Genomic DNA, 27,543 nt, shown 5'->3' with positions numbered 1-27,543 from the left:
ATGGCAGAACTTAGTTGTGGTGGCACCTACCAATATTTTTCAGAACTTCCACTTACTTTGCACTCGATTCTAAGCCGCAGGCGGTTTTTTGGATTACAAAAACCGGAAAAAGGTGCGGCTTAGATTCGAGTAAATACGGTAGCCTTCTCTGCTCTCACTTAGGCACTATACAGCCTTCTTTTCCACCAACACACCCACAGTCTTTTTACTTCTCTCCTTTTTCGAACTCCCTTTCCTCCTCTGTCGCTGTCCAACCTCCCGATGGCACATAGCTGCCCTACACTGTCGCCACCACAACCCTGTATGCTCACATAAGCAGCACTTTACCACCCCACACCCCTACTGTCCTATTCTCCCCCTCCCTGCCCAGCCTTCTCCTCCCTCTCCCAGCCACCTCCTTATCCCACCGCCCAGATACTTCTCCCATCATGTGTAGTTGCAGTCCAGCCTCGGTGGCCAGAGAAAGTGGTCATGTGTGTGTGTGTGTGTGTGTGTGTGTGTGTGTGTGTGTGTGTGTGTGTGTGTGTGTGTTTGTGCATGCGAGTGTGTCATCTTCTTTAGAAGAAGCTTTTTTAGTAGTGCCTGTCTTCAACTCAACATCTTGACTATATAGTGAGTAGCAATCGATCCCTTTCATATTGTCGTTATTACATGCTGGATTTTTCATTGTTTGATTTAATTCTTAATAAATGTGGCTGTTGATCAGCAGTGCAGTGTCTCAAGACACTGCATGCCATAACAAGGTAGTGACGAGAAAAAACAGCGTCTCAAGATATGCGAGAATCACACTGATATAGTGCAAACACATAGGAGAGTAGACACCAGTACACTCCTGGAAGCGTGCTCAGATAGCCGAAGTGGCTAAGGCGACCACTTGCGACAACTGGGTAATCCAGATTCGAGTCCCAGCCCGGCGCAAATTTTCATATGTTCTGAAATATTCTATACACTACACTGCACTGTAATAAGGACTATGCCTGTTATCTTGCATGGTGAGTCATCAACAGATGTAGAAATACCTTCAGGCTTGTCTCAGGGAAGTGTGTGTGATCCTTGCTGTTCATATTGTATACTGGTGACCCAGCAGACAATGTTAATATTAACTTGAGATGATGGTGTTATCTATGATAAAGTACTATATGAAAAATGTTGCTCGAACAGATTTTGATAAGATAATGGTGAAAAACATTGGCAACTTACTGTAAATGTTCTGAAATGTAAAACTGTGCAATTCACGAACTGTAAGAACTTAGTGATACTGTGACTACAATATCAGTGGGTCACAATCGGCATCATTGAACTTGTACTGATGTGTAGGTTGGACACTGTGCTGATTTGAAATAGAATGATCACGTAGGCTGTCATGGGCAATACTGCATTATTGTGTTGGTACATTGACTAATATTTTGCCCACTGTTGCAATTTGCTACCATCTTCGCCTATTTATGTGCAGTATGTACCAATTTTTGATCTTCTGCATGTCTGCAGAGAAAAGAGAGAAAAAAAATAAATGTTGTCAATTTTCCATCCAACTTCAGTTTTGTGATCATTCTCAAATTTTTTAGAAAAAGTAGCATAAGCTCAACTTCTGCTAAAGGGTTGTGACATTGAGAAGGCTAACTACACATACAGTGAAAATGTACTAAGTTCCTGTACATCACAGGCTACTGGCATATTTTGTGATGTGTCAAAGTTTCTCATGTATATACCGTGTGGTTATAATTAAACTTTCCCTACTTAACACCTTATAACACAAAAACCAATTACCGTATGAGTACCAAACTTGGTAGCATTAATGTCAAGAATATGAGGAAGAGAAATAATTTAGAATCAATTAAATTGAAACACTTTTAATGTTCTGCTACGATACATCATACCATTACATACCGGTACCATTACTGTCCATAGGTACGCTGGCTACCTTTTCTTGATATGGTGCACTTCAGATCCGCACTTGTGTGAATGTTCCTTGATAAACCCTGTCCTTCAAGTAGCGCCACAACCAGAAATCACAGGGAGTGAGATCAGGTGATCATACTGGCCAAGCTTTTGGAAACATCAGCTGATAATTAGATCATTTCCAAATGTGTTTCAGAGATGCAAGTGATCTCCACAATTTCACTAGCGATGTGCAGTGGGGTCCACATCTTGCATGAAAACTGTTGAGTTCAATGCATCTCTCTCCTGTAGGGCAGGTATGACATGCGGGTGAAGCATATCACAGTAATGCTGGCCAGTCACGCTGCACGTCTTTGGTCCTTGAGTGCCAACCTGTTCAAGAAAGAATGGGCCAATTATGAACGTAGCCATGAAGCCACACCGTATGGTGACATGTTCACCACCCAGAGGAACTTCATGCACAGTGACTGGAAGTCAAGATCTTCACACTTGGCAATTCTGTGTGTTTGCCTCATCTATCAGAGAAAAATGAGCTTCGCTTGCCCATAGGATGGTCCAGGGCCAGCCCTCATTAACTTCAATCCTTGTGAGAAAGTGGAGAGTGAAGTCATCATGTCGTTGCACATCCTATGGTGCAAGCTGCTGTACTATATGGATCTTTTATGTAATCCATTTGAGAATGGTTCGAAGCAACTTCCATACAGTGGGCCATGGGATGTTCAACTGTCATGACACAGCATGCACACCGCCAGACAATCAGGAATTGCGTTCAGCGTTGTCTGCCATAGCAACAGCTACTTCACCTACCACCTGTGGTGCAACCGGTTGTTAGCCTCTTATCAGAGAGATGGCCAGTTCTCCAGTTGATTCGAACTTCATCATGCTCTGTACAGCAGGTTGAGAAAGAGTACCATTTCGTAATCCTTTAGCTGGCCATATCCTTGAAGTGAAGCTGCAGCATTACTATTGTTTTGATAATAGAGCTTCACCAACAATTCCCTGCTCCTTTTGTCCAAGCTCGTCTTGAGACGTCAACAAGTGCACTGCGACTGGTCAGGTGTGTAAGACTATGAATCACAGTGACTGATCACAGCACCTGGTGGCTGTAGTGACGCATGGAAATCATACACCCCAACTCTGGACATTAATGCTGCCAAGTTTGGTACTCATATGGTAATTAGTTTCCATGTTATAATGTGTTAAATAGGGAAAGTTTAATTATAACCACCCGGTATATCAGTGACCTTCCATCAGTGTACATTATCATGTCCAAAGTTTTTTTAGTTTGCAGGTGATACGAACATTGCAATAAATAGTAAATCACGTATGGTCTTAGAAAAATCAGCGAGTGAAATTCTCATGGACATTAATAAATGGCTCCTAGCCAGTTCTTTGTCCCTAATCCTTGAGTCTGTCAGAGACCAAGTAGGACTATGAACATCTGGCATTTACAGAATTAGTTCCAAGTATGGCATTCAGTACATCGGCAATACACACCATGCATCTCACAGTGATGTTTGGAGCATGGAAAGAGCAGTTGCCTCGGTTAAACTTCAAAGCTGTGCTGTGCCAATGGCTTTAAGGGGTTTGGTCATCAAAAAGGCATTACAAATGTGATTACATGAAAGCCTTGTCAACTAGGACAGTAGTCTCCAATTGAGCCCTGCAAGGAATTTAGCATTAGCAAAAATACGTCAGGAATGCTGTAATGTGAAAGTGGCAGAGGCAGTGTGTCAATAGACAAGCAGCACGAGGACTCAACACCTGGGCCCCTTGCACCCTGCCTGTCTGACCTCCCACCCCCACCCTCTACCCACTCCGCCCTCTGGCCCCACCACCACTGGCCACAATATTTCTTCCAGAGGCAAGCAATTGGCCCACCTGTTGGGCCCCTCAGCAGAGGAGTATGTGGTCCAGTGGCTATAAAGGAATGAATTGGACTTGAACACGACACTTCACCTGAAGACAATGATTGGGAAACCCGTCAAAACATTGCGGCATCTGACACCACAATTCTGCTGATAATCTGAGAAAATTTCATTAGTGAAATTCAGCAATAAAGCCTGCATTCCCATAATGCATTTTGAACATCACTGCTGCCCTGTGCAAAATACTTAATTCCTTTAGCTACCGTGTTCCCTAAGTTGTATATTTAAGTTTAATAGTTGGGTGCACTTACTTTTCTCCTGTAACTTGTAGTTCCTTTTTTGCATTTGCAGACATAAAACACACCCTTTCTCTCCACTGATGCAATGCAGCATTCACCACATGGCCAGCTTATCTTTCTGGAATCCAGTTAGCAATGTTGTATGTTTGAATTTTAGTCAGGAATCTGATCCCTCACTTCTTCTTCTGACCTACTACAACAGACTTCCAACAGGGTTAATATGAAAATTATAATGGTAGTTGTAATTAGTATACAAATTGAGCTCCTCTCGAGCTATTGTGCTCAAAAATTTTTACATAACTCTTTAAATATGGCTTCTTCTTAGTGTTCAATAAATCAATTATATTGTAATGTCATTACACAGAATCCTATACAGCACTCATTACTTCCTTGGTTGTTTTTCAAGACTTCCATCCATTTTTGAATTTATTACAAATAGCAGTGTGTAACATGTAATAATGGGTGTAATGTTTCACTGCGCAGCTGGAGAAGATATTTGACGAATTGTCAGGCAGGCTTAGTGAAGTGCTGTCTGCACGTCATTCTGGTGTTCTCCTAAGCCTTGGCCAGGCTTGCCAGCGTCTCGGGATACAGCAGCATCGTTTTATGAAGGTGAGAGGACACTGTCAGCCCTACATCTGCTGACAGTCTTTTTATCCCTAGTTAAATATTTATGAAAATGATGTTAAGGATTTAAGATGAAGGATAGCAAATATAACAAGTAAATCTAAGTCATTTATGCATTTTTGCAATCGCGTCCCAATGTGTCAGGTGTTATTTGATGGCTGTAATATGTAGGCCTGTACATAAAAAAGGTAACTGAGGTAATGTTATGTGCAGCACATAGATATGCTAATTAGCTAATTGTTAACTTGAGCGAGGGACTCCTGGAGAGGTTGATAAATTTTGCTATCTCAGAAGTAGATCTGAAAGATGCCAGAATTGCATGAGGCAAAACGTATTTCTGTTGAAAAAACACTATAAAGACCAAGGTGTGGATCTTGAGACCAGAAAAATATTCATGGAAGTCTGCTTAGAGCACAGTCTTTTGTAGGTGCAAAATGTAGACTATTGGGAAGACAAATGATAATAGGTACAGAAGTGTTTGAAATGTTGTGTTACAGGAGACTGTTAAATATGAGGTGGGTTGCTTAATAAATCGAGGAGTCATGCAATGAGTCAAAGAGAAAAAAAATTATTTAAGTTGTAGTTTATCTGTAGTTGAACGGATGTGGAAGGAAAGGATTACAGTGGTGGTCAGAGCAAACCTAGAGTTGAGGGCAGCATACCAGTGTAACAAAAGAGAATATTTTGGATTTTTTCTGACTATGTTTTTTGTGACCAGCCAGTTAGACAACGTAATTTTTTTACATAGTATTTCAAGGATTCACCTAGCCATTTTGAAAATTGTTTCATTCACATTCAAGACCATCATTATGGTTTGCACAGCGCCCGACAATGATGACAGTGTTCATTGTTAAATGAAATTGTGCATAAAATTAACCTGGCTGGACATCTGAAATTACACCATCCATCGGTCTTGTCTGCATAACCCCATGATTCATACCTGCTTTTTATTTTACAACAAAACACAAACCAAAAAATTTTTCCTTTTGCATTGAGATGTCAAATGCATGTCCGTATCAAAAATGAATACAGCGTTTTTATTTCAAATACAAGTTGTTTTTTCAACTTAGTCCCCTTTTAGAGTTATATGCATTTCCCAACATCCTAGCCATTTTAAGCCCTCCAAATAACACGAATTGTCAAGCTTTTTAAAAGTATGGTAACAATCTCAAAGACAAGCAGAACTTTTTATGTTTTATGTTCATGAAGTAGAAGCTACTCAGCAATTGACACTCAACTCACTTCAGTGAATCTGACTGTTTGTCAGTGAGAACACAATTGTCATCAAATTGGTGTTGGCAGAGTACCATAAAACTACAATTAATGGAAAGAGTGTTATCCTAAAGAAATGGCCTATGTAGATTCAGTATATGAAGTTGTGCCAGTAAAATTGAAGGTAGTGTGTATAGAATACATCTTGTAAGAGTTGTTGGGCATGTTTTTTGATGTTTTGCAGATATTTAAAATTTTATGTTTACAGTGTGTTAATGGAGTCAACCCAAACCAATACTTTCATCATGTGATTCATGGGACATTCAGCATTATCATAAATAATCAGTTTCTTTCTTATTACAAATGTCTTTTTGTAAATTATAATTTTGTGTGCGCATGTGATAGAGGTGTCTAAATTTAGTCTGGTGCAGTAACTGGATTAATGACATTTAGTATCAGATACTAAAAAACATGAAGAATAGTGACAATATTATGAAAAGGATAGTTGATACTCACTATATAGTGGAGATGCTGAGTCCCAGATAGGTACCAGAAGTCCAGCAGCAACTGAGTACACTGCTGTGTGGTGGTAGCAATTAGACAGCGAGGAAGGGGTGATGCACAAGATGTCAGATCATGCAAGACATGGAGAACAGACGTTCTGGGGAAAACACCTCAAATGTGATAACTGTATTGAGTTGCATTAGTAATTTGGCTTGCTCTTGATCTATCTGTAACAACAGCAGACGCTGAAATATGGATAAACATTTGTTCACCCTGTCTGCCTCGCCCAACATGACTTTTCTCTCATGCTGATCAATGTAGCATTGCCTGGCCACTACCAGCTTACAGCAGCCTGTACTATTTACACATATCGTTAAACCAAATATCGCACTAAAGCAATTCATGACTTCTCTGTTGAATGGATACACAAAATATTAGCGAGAACAAAATGTGAGCACGAAAATCAGCATCTGAAGCTATTAAACAGGAACACATCACAAATGTGCCCTCCATTGTCTGACAAGGCACATCTTAGACCCACCTGGTGGCTGGAATCACTGCTAGGAGATGCCTCATGGTGTTTTATCGTTGTTGATTCTAAATATTAGATTGATGAATAAGTTTGTAGCATGTTGGTAATCCAATTGCTATGGGTTTATTTATCAATTGTCATTTTTTATTTCTAGTTCACTGTTGCTATTTTAGTTTATATTTTCCCATTAGGAGATAGTGAGTGGAGCTATGGATGCTAGAAAACGGAGTGCCAAGTGGAGAAATCGGAACATTTCCAACATAATCTTCTGCTTGGGTTCAAGAAACGGGTGACAGCAGCAGAGGCAACCAGAAACATTTGCACCACATATATTTTGTCATTTGGAGATAGTGAGGGGAGCTGTGGACACTAGAAAATGGAGTGCCAAGTGGAGAAATTGGAACATTTTCGACATATTCTTCTGTTTGAGTTCAACAGAGGGTAACAGCAGCAGAGGCAGCCAGAAACATTTGAGAAGTGTATGGGGATAATACCATTCAACAGAGCAGGGCAGGAAAATGGTTTTTCTGTTTTAAGGAGGATCATTTTTTTTAGACATTAGTGACTCTCCATGTTACGTAACCTGTTCAGGGTTTGATGATGATCGTTTAAATACTTTAATCCACAGTGATCCACGTCAGTGTACTTGGGAACTGGAAAATGCGATCAGTCCACCATCGTATGACATTTTCATGCTAAGGTAAAGGTTAAAAAACCAGGTGTGTGGGTACCACATGCTCTAAGCAAAAAATCACCAAATCAGCTGGTGACCATATGTGATTTCTGCATGCTCGTTATCAGTTTGCTTGTGAACAACACTGACCATTCCTATCCTGTATTGTTATTGGTCATGAGAAAGGGTGCCTTTGTGCTAACGTAAGGAAAAGAAAGAGATGGATGAGCACAAACAAAGCAAAAACTCCCCATACAGAGACCTGCTGGAGTCCTGAAAAGGTAATGTGCATCTGGGGGACAGTGGCGGTGTAGTGTACTAAAATAGCTTCCCCGAGGTTTAAACCATCACTGCTAACATTTATTGTCAACAACTGAGATGTTTTGCAGACACAATCCAGGAACAAGGACCAGGAAGGCTGCATGAAGTGATGCTACTCAACAACAATACTCCCCTGCAGTCTGCTACACAGACAAGAAACATTGTACGTGAGTTGGGTTCTGATGTCATTCTGCACCCACCTTATTCAACTGATCTCTCGGCCTCAGATTTTCACCTTTTTCACTCTGTGTCAAATAATCTTCGAAGAACTTCCTTTCCAGGTGGAAATTTGCTCCGAATACGGCTCAACGAGTTCTTCACTTCAGAACCGTGTGTTTTCTGCAATCAAAAAGTTACCCCGCATAGGCAGACCTGTAAATAGTGGAGGAGAACACATCCTTGATGTATAAAGTCTCTGTTATTTTTCTCTGTTGTGTTTATTATACTTACAGAAAAACGCCACAAACTTATGCACAAACCTAATATTTGAGGGACTAATCATCAAGTTGCTTGTTGCATTCTCAGATCAATAAGCATTTCTGTTGTATTTCAAAATAGCTTGCATTTATAATTTTGCTCATTTCATTTTTAGGAACTGTTCCAATGTTTTGAGTGTTGGGAACCTGATGACCGACAGATAAAATCTGTGTGGCAAATTGCCACGTTAAAAAAATTTTCTGAAAATGACTCGGAACAGAAGGTGAAAGTTCAACTTCATGGGTCGCTGCTTCTTCAGGCACTGCTATCTTTCAAGAAGCCTATCAAGGTAAATATCTGTGAGATAATAGCATATTAACAATGTGATATGCTCTAAAATATATGAAAAATAACAAAGAAAATTGTCAAAAGAGAAAATGTGTTTAATCTTTTGATTGCTGTGTACACTCACAGCAGTCAGAGAGCATGATGTCCAGGTGTGGTTCACTGCTACAGCAGATCAGTACTGAGCTCTTGGTGTGGTTGACTGCTGTAGTGGTTTTGAGGTATGCATTTGCTCGTCATTTAGCTGTGGTGGAATACAAGGCCCATTTTGATTGCAGTGCTGCTGACAGACTCTCAACATACCTTATCATTTGCTCTTAACCCCTTTTTTTGTCTGCTTTTGATGGAATTTCACTACACTGTATTGTTTACTATAAGTCCAACAAATGGAATTTCAATAAATGTCCTGCAATTTCTGACAATTTTATAGTTTCGTGTTTGGTTGTTGCTGCAAACTACAGTGAATAGTGTTAATATTGTAAATAAACACTGCTAAATCCCTTAACATATGTCCAGGCCTGAAACAACAAAATATTGAGTAGTGGCTAGTGTGTCGGAAGTGTGCAGCACCTAGTATCGGATGAGACCCACAAGATAACACCAAGGCAGTCCCACATGTTACAGTCAAGACTGTTGTAGATCTTTTAAAGTATCTGAGCTGTAATAAATTATTATATACACAGTTGTAGAGAATGGTCTACTAATTTGGGAGGGCGGGAGGGTTACAGAAAGTTGTGGCTCCTACACATCAGCAAAAGGCTAATCATATCAGTAGTGCATAATAGCATGATTTTGTGAATATCCAGGCAGGAGGGTGTATGTCTTAATGAATGTCTGCCAAGAGACAGTGGGATAAAAGCTACTTCTTTGTAGTTGTTGACCTGGGTGATAAGACAAAATGGATAAGTGTACAAATATAGCGCATGTCACAAAGTATTGCCCATCTAATTCATTCCCTAACATAATCTGTTCCATACTTTCAAGTAGAAGCAAACTTCTTCTTGCTCATACTTTGTGTAAATCCCAGCAGTTGAAATATGCACTGGTCTGAACTTACCACAGTGCTTACCAAAGTACTTTTTCTGACATCATCATCATAATCTTCTTCTTCTTCTTCTGCTTCTTCTTTGATTGAACAGTCCATGCGTGTACTGCCGGTTCATAGTGTCCGGCACAATGTTTCAACAATCAGATATGTCACCATCATTAGTTATGCTCATGAACTGAGTTCCTGAGGGTTTGCGGGCAACTAATGTCCCCTGCCCCCACAAGCTGCTAAGTCCACAGCTGGGCGGCGGCGGTCGCAGACACCCTAGTACCAGCATCTGTGATAGCATTGATGTAAGTTCTCCGTCCCCCTGGTCACCAGATCAGTTTGTTTGCTGAGAGTCTTCTTAATTAAACTCAGTGCTGGTTCCAAGCCAAGATTATAGTCGGAATCTCGGTTGCTGAGCTCATCCCTGGTGCTAATTTCTATGGCCTCTAATAACACTGTCCCAGTATTTGGAAGTTTGTGAAAGATCCTGGTACATTCCGTGTGTACTGTCTGTGCAATGTGTGTATCCCACATTGACATGGAATCTGGTACACGCCAGCATTCTACAAACTAAGATTATCTTTGACGCTTCCCAATAGTGCTCGTGTTTTAAAGAGTGGGCAAAGTTTTTGCTTGGTGCTTCTTCAATGTGTCCCATTTTTTCCGGATAGTGTGCCTCTGTGTGGCATAAAGGCAGTGGCTCCCTCTTTCTCTGTGACTTCTTCTGTCTCCAGAGGTTGTACTGTTGCGGTGGGGCAGAGGTGGCACGTCGTCTGCCATTCTGGGTATCCATTTTTTAGGAATACAGTTCTGAGGTGTTCCATCTCCTGGGGCACGCACTCTGTATCTGAAATGGTGTGTGCCCTGTGTACTAGTGTTTTTAGTACCCCATTTCCCTGTGAAGAGTGGTAGCAGCTGTCTTCCTCATTGAAGTACTCCATATGTAAATTCACAGCCACAGGAGAGAGTGTGGTGCCTATTGCAAGTCCTTCCGTTTGCTCATAGTCTTCTCCATTAAAAAGAAAATATGTGGAAGTCAGGACATGTCTGAAATGGTCGGTGGTCCTCTCCCCCAACAGGAGGAGTTGCAATCGGCAACCCACTCTTGTCTGTGATCATGAATTTATATAAGAAGTACTTGAGAAGGAACCCCTGGCATCATCCATATGGAAACCTACAAATTTTTTCCATTATGTAGTTGACACATTCATCACCTGACCCCATGGAAGGGACAAACTGCTTGGCTCCCTTACACGTTTGAACTCTACACATCCCAACATCAGATTCACTATGGAGACCAAAGTAGAAGGAAGATTACCATTCCTGGATGTCATGATCAAGAGAAGAGCTGATGGTGCCCTGGGCCATGGTGTGTATTGGGAGAAAACGCACACTGGTCTGTATTTGTATGCAGAGAGCTGCCACCATGCTTTGCAGGGGAATGGGATACTAAAAACACTAGTACTCAGGGCGTGCACCATTTCAGACGCAGAGTCTGCCCCAGGAGCTGGGACACCTCAAAAACGTATTCTGAAGAAACATGTACCCAGAATGGCAGATTAGGTGCAATCTCCACCCCACCATAACAGTACAACCCGTGGAGATGGAAGAAGTCACAGAGGAAGAGGCAGCCACTGCTACTGTATACTCACACACTATTAGGAGAAATTGGACACATATTGAAGAAGCACCGAGTAAGAACTGTTTTTGCCCACCCAATAAAACACGAGCATTGTTGGGAAGCATCAAAGGTGATGTTGGTTTATGGAAGGCCAGCATATACCAGGTACCGTGTCAATGTGGGGTACATATGTTGGGCAGACAGTGTGCACTGTCAAAGGTTGTTGCTGAGAACACCAGAAGCACATTCAACTGATGTATCCTAACAAGTCAGCAGTCGCAGGGCACTGTTTGTCCAAGAATTACACGATGGAGTATGAATGTACCAGGTTCTTGGTACAAACTTCCAAATACTTGGGAAGAATCGTTAGAGAGGCCATAGAAATTCACACCAGAGATGATCTCATCAACCGAGATTGCTGCTACAATCTTAGCAAAGTCTTGGAAACCAGCACTGAGTTTAATTAAGAAGAATCTCAGCAAACAAAAAGATCTGGGGACAGATAACTTAGATCAACGCTATCACAGACGCAGGCGCTAGCATGTCCGCAGTTGCCTATGTGCAGCCACGGACCATTGACAAAGCAGCTCACGATGGCAGAAGATATTAATTGGCTGTATGCCCTCAAAAGCTCAGTTCATCAGTGCATGTGACAATGGCGACATATCTGATCACTGAAATATTGTGCCTGTTGGACGCTGTGAATTGGCAGTACACCCATATACCGTTTGATCAACAAAAATCCCTGGAGAAACTGAAGAATCACATCATCTTTGTTTACCACCAACAGGGTGTATATTAACCAGGAGATCCGGGAAAAACCCGGGAATTTTTTGAATCAGGGAGAAAACTGGGAAAAACCCAGGATTTTTTTAGAATCCCGGGAATTTTTCATTGTTTTAGTTTTCAGTTAAAAAATTTGTAATTTTGACTGGTAAGCCCTGATACTCTAACAAATAATTTTACTTTAGCCCACTATTGCAGAATAATACTGCAGCAATAAAACATTAACAAGAGAAATAAAACCAAAACAAACTTAAGTTGCAAAAGAAATGCACCATTTCCAGCTACAAACGACAGTGCACACACAAGCGCCTGCCCACACCAAAATGTGTCGAAGGCTTTAGGACGAAGACTATGCAACACTTCATAACAACATACTGCTTCCGATGACTGTGAGGTCACAATGGTTTGCATTAGGTTTTTTTGAGCAGTTGCCAACGGGCTTGTGTGCATGCACAGTTGATTCGCATATGAGCAGAACCTGCTCCTGCTTATGGCTATTTGAAGTGGGGCTGTATCAGCAGTAGCAACAAGCAGTCACACACAGCCGGAAAATTTCTTCTGGAAAGTCCAAGCTGCCAAATTTGCGCATGCACAGAGCAGTTTAAGTATCAGTGGAGAGGACGGTAGTCTTCACGTGACGCATGTTTAGCTTTAGTGATTTTGCTGTTTCTTCTTCATTTACAACTCTCACGTCAAATGAAAACAAAAGAGATTTTTGTGGCCGGGAGCTAGCAAGTTAATTAAAATAGTCATATAATCATGAAAGACTGAAATGATTTTAGTTTTAGTTTCCTGATTTTATTTTAATTCCAGGTTTTTGGCAGTCAAGTATTAATTGCCTTTCATAATACTGAAGTTATTTTTGTCGATTTGCTAAAGAAATTTGGCTTTTATTAAGCTTTTCTGCAGAGGCAGTCAATTTATTTCAAACAAAGCATTTTATACCACAGTACTGGCTAGTGTCAACTGTTTGCTGAATTACAAGTGCCTGTTTTTATCCCCCGGTACATTTGGCGTTATGCCATAGTAAAGAACCAAACATTAGATACTGGTACTCCAAGAAAATTTGCAGTCCGAAAACCACACTGAAAAGCTTAACATCAGGCTGGGGCCTATTTCTTTATGGATACAGACATATGAATGTGCACTTTCTGCCAAATTATGCATTTTAGTCTGGTTTATGAAATTCCGCTGCTCTTGGAGTACCCTCTGATGATCTGTTTCGTTTACAACGTAATTTAAGATCTCTTAATGCTATATAGGTACGAACATGTGGGCTTCCTACGTCATCGTAGCTGCGCACGCTCAGTAACGCCGTTTTCTGGTGCTCTCTGACAACTGCTGAAACGAATTCTAACAGGTCGTGGGAAAATACTGTGAATGGTGGTTGAAAAGCGTTACTTTCTTAATAAATTTCATTTTACGCAAGATGAATTATGTTACATGTGCAAATGTGCTTTGAATTTCTTAAATCACGGAGCGTTTGAATCTCATTTAAAGCTTAACATCTTGACGGCCAACCACTTAGCAGAATTTCGTGCCTAGACATTTTATGTATTATTTTAAAATTTACTGGCACATTTGTGTGATGTATATGAAAGTGTAACACATGCAAAAAAGACCAATATTATATGTGAAAGCTTTTCTTGTAGGTACACCATGTGTATTAATTTAAACCATTATCTTTTCATATTTATGTGTTTGCGCTACTGAACAGTGATGTTGGTTGCTGTTGGCTGACTATGTCACATATTGTTTGCTCTGAAGATCTGCTACCATCGGCTGGCGAGATCACATGACATCAGCTGTGATTGGCTTACTAAAGCGCATTGCAGTCTCGATTTCAATTCTTCGGAAACTAATGTGCTGTATTTGGTGGAATTCAAATATATACGAAAGTATGCAGCGTACATGCTGCTGCGCATGAAACATCTTTCCAAAACCTTTTTTTTTTTTGGGGGGGGGGGGGGGTACTGTTTGTTCTCTGAAGTGAAGTGCCGGTAAGTTCTACGCCAGTGTATAAAACCTTAACCATTCAAAGGGTTTCCAAATTTTATGGTTCTGAGAGAAAGATTTCTGTCAAAAGCGTATTTTCACCCGGAAAAAAGTGTATTTTTAAGCGGGACATCCAAGAAAAATCCAGGATTTTTTTTCCTTGTCCACGTATACACCCTGACCAACCTCAGTACTGGTTGGCACCTCTTACCCTTTGATCTGAGTGACCTGACCTTCCTTTGTGACCTCTCCAGTCTTTCCCAAGAAAGAAACTAATAGTTCCGAAAGCTAGAATAGTGCTATGTACTGATACCCATCTCTAGCAGCAGCACTCAATATTTTGCCCCCTAGAAGTAATTACTGGCCATGAATTATGTCTCATAGTTTAACAGTTTTTACTGATTGTATTTTCCACCTTATAGAAATGTAGGTTTCCCACTTTTTTCCTTGATCAATTAAGGAAAATGGCAGGATGGTTCTTTTGAAATGGGATGCTGGAAGTTTGCTTTTTTATCCTTGTACTAACCAAGCTTGTATTCCTCAGATGACCTCAGCCTCAATGGAGCATGAGACCTTAATTTCTTTCCTTTACATCAATACTGGCCAAGATTTGCAGTGGTTGCCACACTGGACTGGCATTCAGGAGGATGACAGTTCAAACCTGTATCCGACCATCCTGATTTAGGTTTTCCGTGATTTTCCTACACACACAGAGTGCAGCTGCATCCGTCTAACTCATCTGCCACAACTTTACTATTAGGAGGAGATATGCAGTTAAGATGTTTATATGCTGAAGGCTGGGCAATACTAGTGAGGAAATATAAATTTAGCGATTTGTAAGAATGTGAGTATTGCAGCTCACACTTCCCCTATTGCCAAAGTAATTTTTCCTTGATGCCTCAGGGTGTGGCCTATTAATCTATCCCTCCTTTTGTACACCATATTTACCTGATGATGAGGTTTTTCCCCAAATCTGTCATTCAAGAAATACAGGTAGTCTTATATTCACAGATCAAACTATTGCTGCTGAGGTTAACATTTTTACATTGTTTAATAGAGCACACAGAGGTTGTCTTATGTTTAGATACGAAGCTTTGGCTATTGAGGTTACATGCAGATTTATTTTGAAGAATTTAGGACAACAGGGCGGGGCAAACGATACTTGCATCCAAACGGGTTGATATGCCAAAGTGCTTGGTACAGTATCGAAGTAGCTCGAACGATCACGTGACATTTGACTCATGTGGCTCTAGTGCAAAGGATACGCAAGAAACTATGAACTAGTCACTACAACGGTCTATTGCTGTGCTTAAAATTTGAGTTTTCTGAAACACAGGAGAAAGTAGCACTGAATTCTATCCTCTGACAAGCTCTTGTTGTATTTGAATAGGTTTGCAATAAAAGTTCTCATATATGTTTTGGTACTGTGTACAAACATTAATGCTGCATTTTATGTAAAGGTAACATTCAAAAGTAGAATTGTTGTATTTCAAAAAGCGTTACTTGATTCTGAATCCAGATAAATACTTTGATTACGAGAGACTTTAATGACTTAGTAAATGGGTTGCAAATGAGCAGTTCAATCTCATGTATTAGAATACAGGGTAAGAGCAGTACAAGCTTTTAATCAGCTTTAGAGCATGATGGTGACATTAAGATGAAACAAGGGAAATCAGTCCAGAATGAAATGTGTAACAAATGAAGTAAATCATAGTAAACTGTCTGTAATTATTGTTGTGAGAATAGATTACAGCAGCAAGACCAGTTGTGGAGATAGTACCAACAGAAATCAGTAAATCAAGGGACAAGCAAAAGTTCGAAAATTGGACTGAATTGTGATCTTTTATTTATGTTTTAGTTGCTGTTGTTACACATGACTTGTACCCTAGAAGATATTGCAGTCTGTGTTTCACACTTGCTAAAGCTCAACACTATGGGAAGGTTGGAGGGTGGAACACTGATACCCTCTTGACTGAGAACCAGAGTGTGCACCGAGAGGAGTAGCTAGACAGCAAATTACATCATGTTACCAACCATGGGAATCTGTACTGTATACTTTGGCTTTTTAGGAACATCTTCCACATTTAAGCTGTAGTTTGCCTGAATTCATTTGTAATCGGAATTGAATTGACTTTTAAATTGAACAAATACTCCAGAAAAGTATTCATTTCTGCAGGAGACTGTAAAAGCCTACATAGGTGCTAGTGGTGTACTTAGGTGTTTCATGCTGCAGTGTTATTGACACTCACCATGATGTATGATAGAAATGAAAGGGTGTGCTTGAGTGCTGGTTCTATGCTGCCAATGAGAGAGTGGTGGGCAGATGACCAGTTTGAAAGCAAGAAACATTTTAACATCCTCATGTCAGCAAAGAAGCGAAATCTGATATGCATTAGGATAAAAACAGCTTTATTCTCAGGTCCCATGGAACTGCAACCTCAGAAATTGTAAAATATTTGGAAGAAAGAGCCAAATATTTGTGACAGCGAATATGTAAATTTCACAGCTGTGCTGTTAAGGTGATGAGATTAAAAATAGTGATACCACAGATGACAGAGCTAGTAAGTGAAAAATGTACAAAAGAAAATGGCCCACAAAGTAACATAACCTTTTTCTTTTTTCCATGTATTTTATTTCTCCTTTTATTATGAAAATGTAGACAATCAATAAACAGCATAAATTTAGGATAAGTATGGTGTTAGCTTTTTAGGCAGATACTTTATGTTAATAAAACAGTTTGTAATTTTGATTAGTCAGAATTTGTTAAAAATAATTTTTTCTCAAGAAGCCTCTTGAAGAAAGGGGATTGTCTTATAATCAGGGTCATCTTGTACTTGGGTAAATATGGTAATTCTGATTCTTATGGCTGTGATCCCATTTTATTCGGCTGTCATTACTCGTCAATATTGCCCCTCCAAATCTCTGAGGACATCAAGCAATATCACATGAATGGATGAAACTCGAAAGATCCAGAGACTTAACTATTCTGAAACACTTAACAAATTACTATGCACTCGATTAAAATCTAGAGAACCAATCTGGGTAAACACTGGCCAATTTGCCCCAGAAAGTTTTAATCTAAGAGATGAGTGGAGAAATGAGTGGATGTCATTCCATGGTTGTAAGAAGTTAGGCAACATTATCCAACCGACCAAGAAAAATGTGGAGCTCCTTATTGTACTGATTCATATTATTTTATCTTACATCAACTTACTTGTATATATTTTTAAAATGTAATTCTGTAAACCATACACTAAATAAATAAAATCCGTACTTTTAATCAAGTTTTGCCATAAAGCTCTTTTCTCTCCAATTTGACTGGGTATCTCTTCATGAGTTACCCAATACCCAATTTATCTTGAGCATTCTTCTGTAGCAACATATTCCATTAGTTTATTTTCTGTTCTTGTCTGTACTGTTTATTATCTCTTTTACTTTTCCAGATAGCACTAAATCCATGCAAATAATTCCAGAAAAGAGTTTTTAGCACTTAAATTTATGTTCAGTGTTAACATATTTACATTTTTTGGGTAGCAGTTTGATGTTTCCCAGAGAGATCTTTCTTCTGGCATGCAACTGTGTTGGCAAGTAAGCTGTTAAATTTATCTTTGTTAGAAAGTAGTTTCTCACTATGCTAGTCTACATTTTATATACCCCTTATTTCTACCATCCTCTGTTTTTTTTGTTGCTCAAATAGCAAAACTCCTCTACTATTTTGTGTCTTGTTTCCTAATCTAATTCCCGTACCATCAGTTGACTTAATTCATCTGCACTCTTTTACCCTAGTTTTGTGTGTTGTCTTATCTCTCTTTGTGACACTCATCATTCTGTTCAACTGCTTGTAAACTGATGTTCATATTTTTGTTCCAGATTGTGCAAAGTCTCTTACAAATGCCTGTATCTAATTTGACTTATCTCATCTGTGATCCCTGTGGAAGTCATATAATGGATGCATTTGTTAACAGTCCTACTGTGGGAGAGAAAAGCCGGGAAAAGATGGCACATAGGTTAAAGGTTGGTGATTACATCTTCTAAGTCTCATGTTTGGAAAGACTTAAGTGGATTTTAACCATGAGTAATTTTGTGGTGACATTTAAAGTGTCTCAATCAAGATATTGACCGTTTCCTTATTGCTTTAATGGTTCCTGCTGTTTGGGGTCGAGGAGAAGATTCTGATGAAATTAATACAAAAGGATATTCATTACACAAAAAACATGCTTGTTAGTGAACCTAGTGTACAGTGGAGAAACTGGCCGTTTCTTCTGTATGTAAAACAAAATGGTAATTATGAAGTTGCTTAGGCTGTTGGACATTTGGTTATTACGATGTCTCTGAGACTTTGCAACATTTTTATGAAAAATATGTTGTTAGTCTCCTTCAGGTGGCGAAGTTGACAAAAGACTGTAAGTCAGTAATTATTCTAAAGGTATTCTAAAGGTATTTACCGTATTTACTCAAACCTAAGCCGCACTTTTTTTCCGGTTTTTGTAATCCAAAAAACCGCCTGCGGCTTAGAATCGAGTGCAAAGTAACCAGAAGTTCTGTAAAATGTTGGTAGGTGCCGCCACAATTAACTTCTGCTGTCGAATATATGTGGCGCTACAGAGGCATGTTTTGCAGGCACAAAGATAAATACTGACGCCAAAACCTCTGCGTCAATAAATAAATTAAGGTGGAAGACGAGATTTTTTTTCTCCTCCCCGAGTTTCAACCACTGCATTTTCATACATTATCCAACAAAGTAAATACAAATTCCGTATTGTTCATCTTCAAATGCAGCCTTTCAATGTACTACGAAAATCCGACTGGCAAGACTGTTTGGAATGTTTGTCAATATGGCCAACTCTACATTCTGAATTTTTTCCTGCTTGTAACAAGAGATGGTTGCTAATAGGAACTTTTATGAATTGTGAATCAATCACATGCAGTATTCTCTTCATCATCAGAATAATACGAATATAAACATTTTGCCATGTACTGTTTCATGTTTGCTGCTATCTCATTTAAATCCTGTCTGCCTAATAAACTACGAAACTAGAGTGAGACAACAGCAAACGTGGAAGAATACATATCATGCCATGTTTATATTCGTATTATTCTTACGCCGAATAGTGTTGCAGTCAGAAATGAAGCACGACAACTGACTAGATTTTTAAATCTAAGATGACTCTTATTTCTGTGATGTACGAAAGAGGCGTCTGCAAAGATTTTCAAACGAAGAAAAATTTTCGCTAAACTGTCCTTCACAACATCTTCTATCACACGCAGTCTATTATTTGGTTCTTGTTGATTATTATCAAAGAAAGCAGCAGTGTAAGTAACAACAAATAGCAGTCCCTTGCCATTGTTTCACTAATGAGACGATTCCTCTCTCTCTCTTTTTTAAAAAAAATTGGAAGCGTCGGTAGCGCGCACAAAAGCAAGCGGTGACAGGTCGTAAACACTCATTATCAAAATGCGACAAACAATGCATGACACAGTACAATAAAGCATTTTCAGCTTAGAGTGACGTAAACACCTATAACAAAGAGAACGGCACTTATCAGATCAAAGAAAAATAAGCAATCAATTCAAACCAGACGAAGCGCGTGAAAAAGGAAGGGTAGCCATATAAATTCGGACGGAGCGCCTGACGCGTAGCAATGGCTACCTGGTAAAGCTTAACTGCTAAGCTAATGACTCGAACCAAACTACTGTAGCTGTAGCGTAAAACTTTTCTCTCCCCTTGAATTTTGAGTCTCAAATTTCAGATGCGGCTTAGATTCGGGAAAATTTTTTTTCCTTGATTTCGAGTCACATTTTTCAGGTGCGGTTTAGATTTGAGTAAATACGGTAAACTTTCTAACTTGCTTGCTGGCATTTATTTTGATTTATTTTTGTTTTTCCACCTTCCTTTCCTGTATATATTCGTAGGCCTATCTGCGTGTAGTTTCTTTAGTAAAATTGATCTTATCTGAGCTTTCTCTTTCATTTAAAACAAATGAAAATGAATGCCTCTAAAAGGTAGAATGATTTTAATAACAGTAGTTTATCTTATATTGGTTTGACCACCTTCCCCAGTTTTGTTTGTCCTTAAATGTGCTTAATTTTGACATATATCCATCTCAAATTCTTGTCCTTGCTGTGTTTGTGCATTGATGTCACCAAGATAGTTTTGAGAATGTTTCAACTTTGCAGTGAACAATTTTGTTCAGTTTTTGCAGTCCATATTTGATTGTTGTAAGTTTATTACCAACAAATAAAGATGGAAGGCTGCTTATTAAGCAGGAGCATGTGTATATCTAAACAAAAGGCTACAAAATCATTCTCTTATGGAATAGATTATGCCTCATTTAACTATAGAGACAAAAGGTTTGGAGCTAAAAATGCTTTTCAGGGTTACATGGGAAGCTGCAGCTGTTGTTAGTATACGGATAAATTATTTGTAATATTGCGTGATTCTCTTTATGTTTAAATTTGTAGACAAATTTAGTAATCATTTATGAAGTTTTTCACTTTCATTACTATATAAAAACGATTCAGCTTTCCTTGCATGCTGGAGTGCATCATGGGATGGAGTGTAGAGCTTTTTAATGATCTTAATACACAATTTTACTTCCTCATTTGGATAAATTTAAACTTCAAAGGTGAAACATCAGTGACCTTGCAGTTAGGTGGTATTACCAGAAACAGAAGTTCTAGTGGGGCAAACTCACATATTGGAACAATGAAATTTTACAATAAACTGTTATTGCTTTGTGAACTTCTTGGGAAGAGTAAGTATAAATTTCAGGCTGTAAAGGAAATGATCTCTTAAAGTTAAAAACAATGAAACAAAAATAGAGGAATGCAGCAAAAGAAATTTTAACACATCCATCAGTGCAATCATTTGGGGTGGTGGACTTGGACACAGTTTGGAAAACAGGAATTAACTGGATAATTCCAGACAAAAGCAGTGTGTGCAGTAACCTTTAAGTGCAAGCACTGATAGTGATAATGCTGACAATCAGATTGGCAACTTTAATGAAATGAGGATAAAAGAAAAATGTTAGAGCATACTTGTAACATCATGGTGCACAAATTGCAGAAGGAGTGACAAAATGTCAAATATGGGAGTCTTACACAGCAATTTCTCATATACTATGAACCATATAATAAAATATGAGGGTATGCTCTAAAGCAATGCAGCCATTTGTTTGTGAAAAAACTTAAAAAATTTTAAATAAAATAAATGTTATTAACATTCTGCATCTTTATTCATCATGTCTACATATTTATTTCTGAACATATCCTGGCAATGAACACATTTGTCTCCACTAGAGACCAGGATGTGGATACTGTCACTGTAGAATGTTTGACTTTGTTGATGGAATAATCACCTCACCTCTGCTTCGTTACGATTAAAATGAAGTCTTTGATGGTGGTGCTTAAGTTTTGAAAACAGATGAAATAGGATGGGGCTAAGTTAGGACCATTTGGAGGATGATCAATGACAGTGAACCCAAGACGGTAAACAGTTACAGGTGTTGCAGCACTCATGTGTGGTGTGGCATTTTGGTGCTGATGGAGAGGGTGCTCTGTATGTGGACAGACTCTTCAAATTCGAAGTACGCTTACAGCACACTGTTTCTCATGCACGGACATAGTAGCCTTACACACTACAATTCAAAGCTCTCTAACAGCAGATGGCTGCAAATATGTAGTAATGAAGAATAAAGATATAGAATATAAGTAATGTTTGTTTTTATTTAAAAAGCTTTAAGAGTTTTTGCAAAAAAAATTCAGAGCCATTACTTTTCAGCACACCTAGCAAAGGGATTTAAAAAATTATGGGACTTTGTTATAAAAGGTGTCAGAATAAATCCTTTGATAAGGTAGACACCATTAAGTCAGCAAAAATATGGAAATCGACAGCCTTTACAAATAAATGTTTATGAAGTGATACCTAAATTCTTACCATGATGATTATAAGTAAATAGAAGTTAACATTATGAGTGTGATACATCATCATCAATATCTTGTTTTCAGTACTGTCTGTGTGTTAGAGCTGGCTATTTGTAAAAAAAAGTACTCTTGACACACACACACACACACACACACACACACACACACAAAACACTATCATTTCTTCGTTTGAAGGGGGCATATTGGAGGTCTTTCATAATAGAAGCGATCAATTACAGGGTGCGGCAGAACCGACTAAACATTTCGGATCGATTACCGCTGGGACTATGTTGGGGGTATTCAGTTTCACGTAGTCTGCCTTTATTCAGTCATTGACCCCATTGTCAGTGGCTCGTGGTAGCGTTCTTGCTTCCCGCGCACGGGGTCCTGGGTTCGATTCCCGGCAGGGTCAGGGATTTTCTCTGCCTCGAGATGACTGGGTGTTGTGTGTCTTTCATCATCATTTCATCCTCATTCACTCTCACGTCGCCGTAGCAGCGTTAAAGAACTTGTAGAGTGGCGGCCGAACCGCCCTGCGAGGGGTCTCCCGGCCACCAATGCCATACACTCATTATTATTATTATTATTATTATTATTATTATTATTATTATTATTATTATTATTATTATTATTGACCCCATTTGAGTAGCCAACATTGTGATTTTGACATTCGCTCTTATTATGAAAACAACAGATCTGTGACCGCTACGCAACGAGCTTTAGTGGGTGCGTGAATAAGCAAAACTTTCACTACTGCACTGAAAATAACCCCCGAATTATTCATGAAAAACTGCAACATTCTCCTAAAGTGACAGTGTGGTGTGCCATATCACAATTTGGTGTGGTAGGCCCTTACTTTTTTGAGGAGGAAGGAATGATAGTGACAGTGAATTCCACACGTTATGTTTCAATGTTGCAAAATTTTCTGCAACCTAGAATAGACGAGATTGTTGAAGAACATGGACTGAGGGGCTTGTGGTTCCAACAAGATCTAGCCACTGCTCACACAGTTCTAATTTCACTTGATGTTTTGAGAGAAATTTTTCCGGGACGCCTTGTCTCTTTGAGGGATGATGTCGGGTTGCCTGCGGGGTCCCAAGATTTGAGCATTTGTGACTACTTTCTGTGGGGATACCTGAAGGAAAAGGTTTTCAAAAGCTGCCCTCACACCCTACCAGAGTTAAAAGTGCATATTATTAACAAAGTGAATGCCATACCCCATGATACGTGTGCAAGAGCTGTTCGAAACTTCAGGGATCGTCTACAAAAATGTATTGACGCTAGCAGCCGCCATCTTGAGGACATTATTTTTGAAACTAAATGAATATAAAATGGTATATTACACTAATTTAGGAAAAAAAAATATTTTTTCTCTGTACATCCAGATTTACTTTCTATTGCCCCTTAAAACTGCTTATTCGGTTCTGCTTCACCCTCTATTAATGGGAGATTAAACTGAAATAAAAGAGTATCTGAAAATATTGCCACAAAATGACTAAGTCTGCTGTCATTCACTTCAGCAACCATAATCTCGTATAAACGTTCATGACCAATTTCTACACTCATGCTCATAAATTAAGGATAATGCTGATGTGTGGTGAAACAACGCTCTGGTGGGTGGTTTACTGGTTTAAATCACCTCGGGGTATGACCATGCGGTGCATTTGACCCGTGGTCGTCACACTGTGGCGCTGGCAGCAGTTCACATACGTAGAGGTGTGTTGGTGCATGTCAGAGTATGGCACAGCGAGTAAGTGTGCAGACGTTTTTAAACGTGCTAATGGTGACAGTGTGTTGAAAATGGCTCAAAAAACACATATTGATGACGTTATGAGGGGTAGAATGCTAGGGCCACTGGAGGCTGGTCGAACACAGCGGGTCGTAGCATGGGCCCTCCGTGTGCCACAGTGTCATTTCAAGATTATGGTAGTGATTCCAGCAGACAGGAAACCTGTCCTTGCGCTACAGTATGGGACGTTACAGTATACAAAAGCACAAGAAGACCAATATCTCACCATCATTGCCTGCAGATGGCCAAGAAGTATTGCAGGTAGCCTTGCTCGGGACTCTCCCCAATGTTATTCAATCTGTATGTTGAAAATTCGGAGTAGGTATTGAACTCCATGGAGAAGAAATAAAAACTTTGAGGTTTGCCGATGACATTGTAATTCTGTCAGAGACAGCAAAGGACTTGGAAGAGCAGTTGAACGGAATGGACAGTGTCTTGAAAGGAGGATATAAGATGAGCATCAACAAAAGAAAAACGAGGATAATGGAATGTAGTCAAATTAAGTCGGGTGATGCTGAGGGAATTAGATTAGGAAATGAGACACTTAAAGTAGTAAAGGAGTTTTGCTATTTGGGGAGGAAAACAACTGATGATGGTAGAAGTAGAGAGGATATAAAATGTAGGCTGGCAATGGCAAGGAAAACGTTTCTGAAGAAGAGAAATTTGTTAACATCGAGTATAGATTTAAGTGTCAGGAAGTCGTTTCTGAAAGTATTTGTATGGAGTGTAGCCATGTATGGAAGTGAAACATGGACGATAACCAGTTTGGACAAGAAGAGAATAGAAGCTTTCGAAATGTGGTGCTACAGAAGAATGCTGAAGATTAGATGGGTAGATCACATAACTAATGACGAGGTATTGAATAGAATTGGGGAGAAGAGGAGTTTGTGGCACAACTTGACAAGTAGAAGGGACCGGTTGGTAGGACATGTTCTGAGGCATCAAGGGATCACAAATTTAGCATTGGAGGGCAGTGTGGAGGGTAAAAATTGTAGAGAGAGGCCAAGAGATGAATACACTAAGCAGATTCAGAAGGATGTAGGCTGCAGTAAGTACTGGGAGATGAAGAAGCTTGCACAGGATAGGGTAGTATGGAGAGCTGCATCAAACCAGTCTCAGGACTGAAGACCACAACAACAACAACAACAACAACAACAACGACACTTCAGGAGTGCCAACAGGCTCTGGTGCAAGAATGGGAGGCTATACCCCAGCAGCTGCTCGACTACCTGATCCAGAGTATGGCAACCCGTTGTGCGGCCTGTGTACGTGTGCATGGTGATCATATCCCATATTGATGTTGGGGTACATGTGCAGGAAACAGTGGCATTTTGTAGCATAAGTATTTCGGGACGGTTTTCTCAACTTATCACCAACACCGTAGACTTACAGATCTGTGTCATGTGTGTTCCCTACGTGCTTATGCTATTAGTGCCAGTTTTGTATAGTGCCATGTTGTGTGGCACCACATTCTGCAATTATCCTTAATTTATGAGCAAGAGTGTAAATCAAGTAAGTGAAAGTGAGAGCTTCTGTGATGGGGAGGGAGCTTGGTATTTACAGAACTATCCAGAATTTGTTATGATTATCCTGGAAAAAGAAATTTTCAAGTGCAAACAGACCTCTGAGTATACCTCGTGAAAGTTTTATGAATGAGGAGATACATATTTAACATAGAAATGAAACCTGGATTGTTTGGCATGTTATTGGGAGGTTGAGGAGGATATTAATATAAAGACAACACTGAAAAGTTTTGTATCAAATCAGATGAGGATGGAATGTGTTGGTATTTCTAAGTGAATGAAATCACAGTGCATGGTCTGGAATAGTGACTGTATGAGGGCTAAGATAATACACCTTAACTTGACGAATGTGTAAGAAGCAGAAAAGTATGAAAAATAAAATACAAAATGAGGTAAGGTAATGTGACATTACAACACAAGATTTGAATCTTGATTGTTTTTCTCCATGCTTTGATTTTTCTGTCATTTTTCTACATTCTCCTGTTTTCAAAGTATTTCTCCGTATATACATTGCTCTTATAATAGGTACTTCTGTTACTAAAATCCTAATTTTACGTCTCTAAGTTTTTTTTGTTTGTTTTGAGAATGTAGGTATTAAATTGATGTGATCTGAAATATGAATGTTTTTAAGTTAGTAGCCAATAATATGACAGAAATCCAAATGTGAGAGGAAAGGACATGTATAAGGTTAGGATCATGAGGAAAATGGTGATTTTTGAAAGAACAATGTGGAATTTGTTTGATCATCTGCAGGGATGACTAGTGCCTACATACCATGAAGTACCTGTAGTTGTTCACCAGCGGTATTCATTCAACAAATAATTTATGTGGAGATTACATATTTTGAAACTTCAACGCTCCAAACCATAATTAATTATGCACACACATTCTGAATTTTCATACTGAAATACTTGTAGATAACATGTTAATCATTATTACAAGTTCATTTCCTGTTTTTCATTGATAATCATCTTTGTTATAAATGGTCTGTTCCGTGATACATTTGGTGCCTCTTTTCTAGGGTAATTTTGTGACCCTGTCATGTTCAAAGCATGGCTCTCGCGCACTTGATGCATTGTGGGCAGTACTGCCCTGTAAGCTTCGGGAGATGATTGCAACAGAATTGAGCAACTCCCGAAGTAAAGTTATTGCAGACAATTTTGGATTTGGTGTGTGGTCACGTTATGCCCTTGATACATTTTGCCACCGTCGGGCAGATTGGGTAGCTGCTCAAGAGGGGAAAAGAAGAGTTCAGAAGTTGTTTGCTGACATCTTGCCAGCAAATTCAAAGTCTGTACAGTGAGGCATTAGAGTTTATATGCATTGCCTTAATAACTGTGAATATTACTGTTGTTAAAGACTGTATTTAAATAAATTTTATAATATGATTGAGATAATCACTGAGTGAATGGTGTTCTTTACTCCTAAATTATTCATGTAGGTTGTTATTTCAGCAGAATTTTTAAAAAGTTATTTTGTACCTCCCAATACAAGTGATTTTATGTTTCCAGTATTTTTGTATTTGTTACATCTCAGAAAAGTTTTTTTTATCTTTTCCCTAGCTAGTAAATTTTGTAACAGAAGAATCAAAACTATAATTTCTGGAATCTTCAACACTACATAGTAAGAGCAATAATTATTGGAATATTAAATTTTTTAATGACTAACAGATTGAAGTGTGTACATTAAAATATAATTTCAGAACCAAGAATTGCATTTTTGAAAATACTACAAAAAATAAACAGAATATTGGAAAAGTGAGAACTGTGTATTCAGAATCCAGTTTCACACTATCTGAACTTCATTTTGTACAAATAGGGCACGACACCAAGCATATAAAAGATGTTAGCGTATCATTCATTGAAGTTTGCTAAAAATTAATTTTTGAAGCTTAATTACCCATCATACCCAAACAATTGTTTTCAGATCACAATTTTGAACTAAAATTCATGTTCGAAGTAGGGGGGAAAGAAAACCACACACACACACACACACACACACACACACACACACTTGACATATAGCTCTATATTTTGAGGACAATAACATAAATAAGATATCCAAATGGCTGTCCTACTAAAAATAACTCCCCCCCCCCCCCTACAGTGGTGTGTGTGTGTGTGTGTGTGTGTGTGTGTGTGTGTGTGTGTGCGCGCGCGCGCGCGCGCGCGCG

The 27,543-nt window shown here is 39.1% G+C and overlaps 1 protein-coding gene across 1 annotated transcript in view; it reads left to right on the top strand.

Annotated features, from left to right (window-relative positions):
* Positions 1-26,767, top strand: part of LOC124798298 (nucleolar protein 9) — a 54,174-nt gene extending 27,407 nt beyond the window's left edge. Inside the window, exons 5-8 of the mRNA XM_047261630.1 lie at positions 4,550-4,678; positions 8,528-8,701; positions 18,006-18,149; positions 26,392-26,767. Coding sequence (XP_047117586.1) covers positions 4,550-4,678; positions 8,528-8,701; positions 18,006-18,149; positions 26,392-26,673 — 729 coding nt within the window. The 3' untranslated portion in view covers positions 26,674-26,767. The remainder of the gene's footprint in view (positions 1-4,549; positions 4,679-8,527; positions 8,702-18,005; positions 18,150-26,391) is intronic.
* The last annotated feature ends 776 nt before the right edge of the window (positions 26,768-27,543 follow it).

This window comes from Schistocerca piceifrons, chromosome 5 (assembly GCF_021461385.2).
Source record: "Schistocerca piceifrons isolate TAMUIC-IGC-003096 chromosome 5, iqSchPice1.1, whole genome shotgun sequence".
NCBI lineage: Eukaryota > Metazoa > Arthropoda > Insecta > Orthoptera > Acrididae > Schistocerca > Schistocerca piceifrons.
The sequence above is the reverse complement of the archived record's forward strand: the minus strand, read 5'-3'. Positions and strand labels throughout refer to the sequence as shown.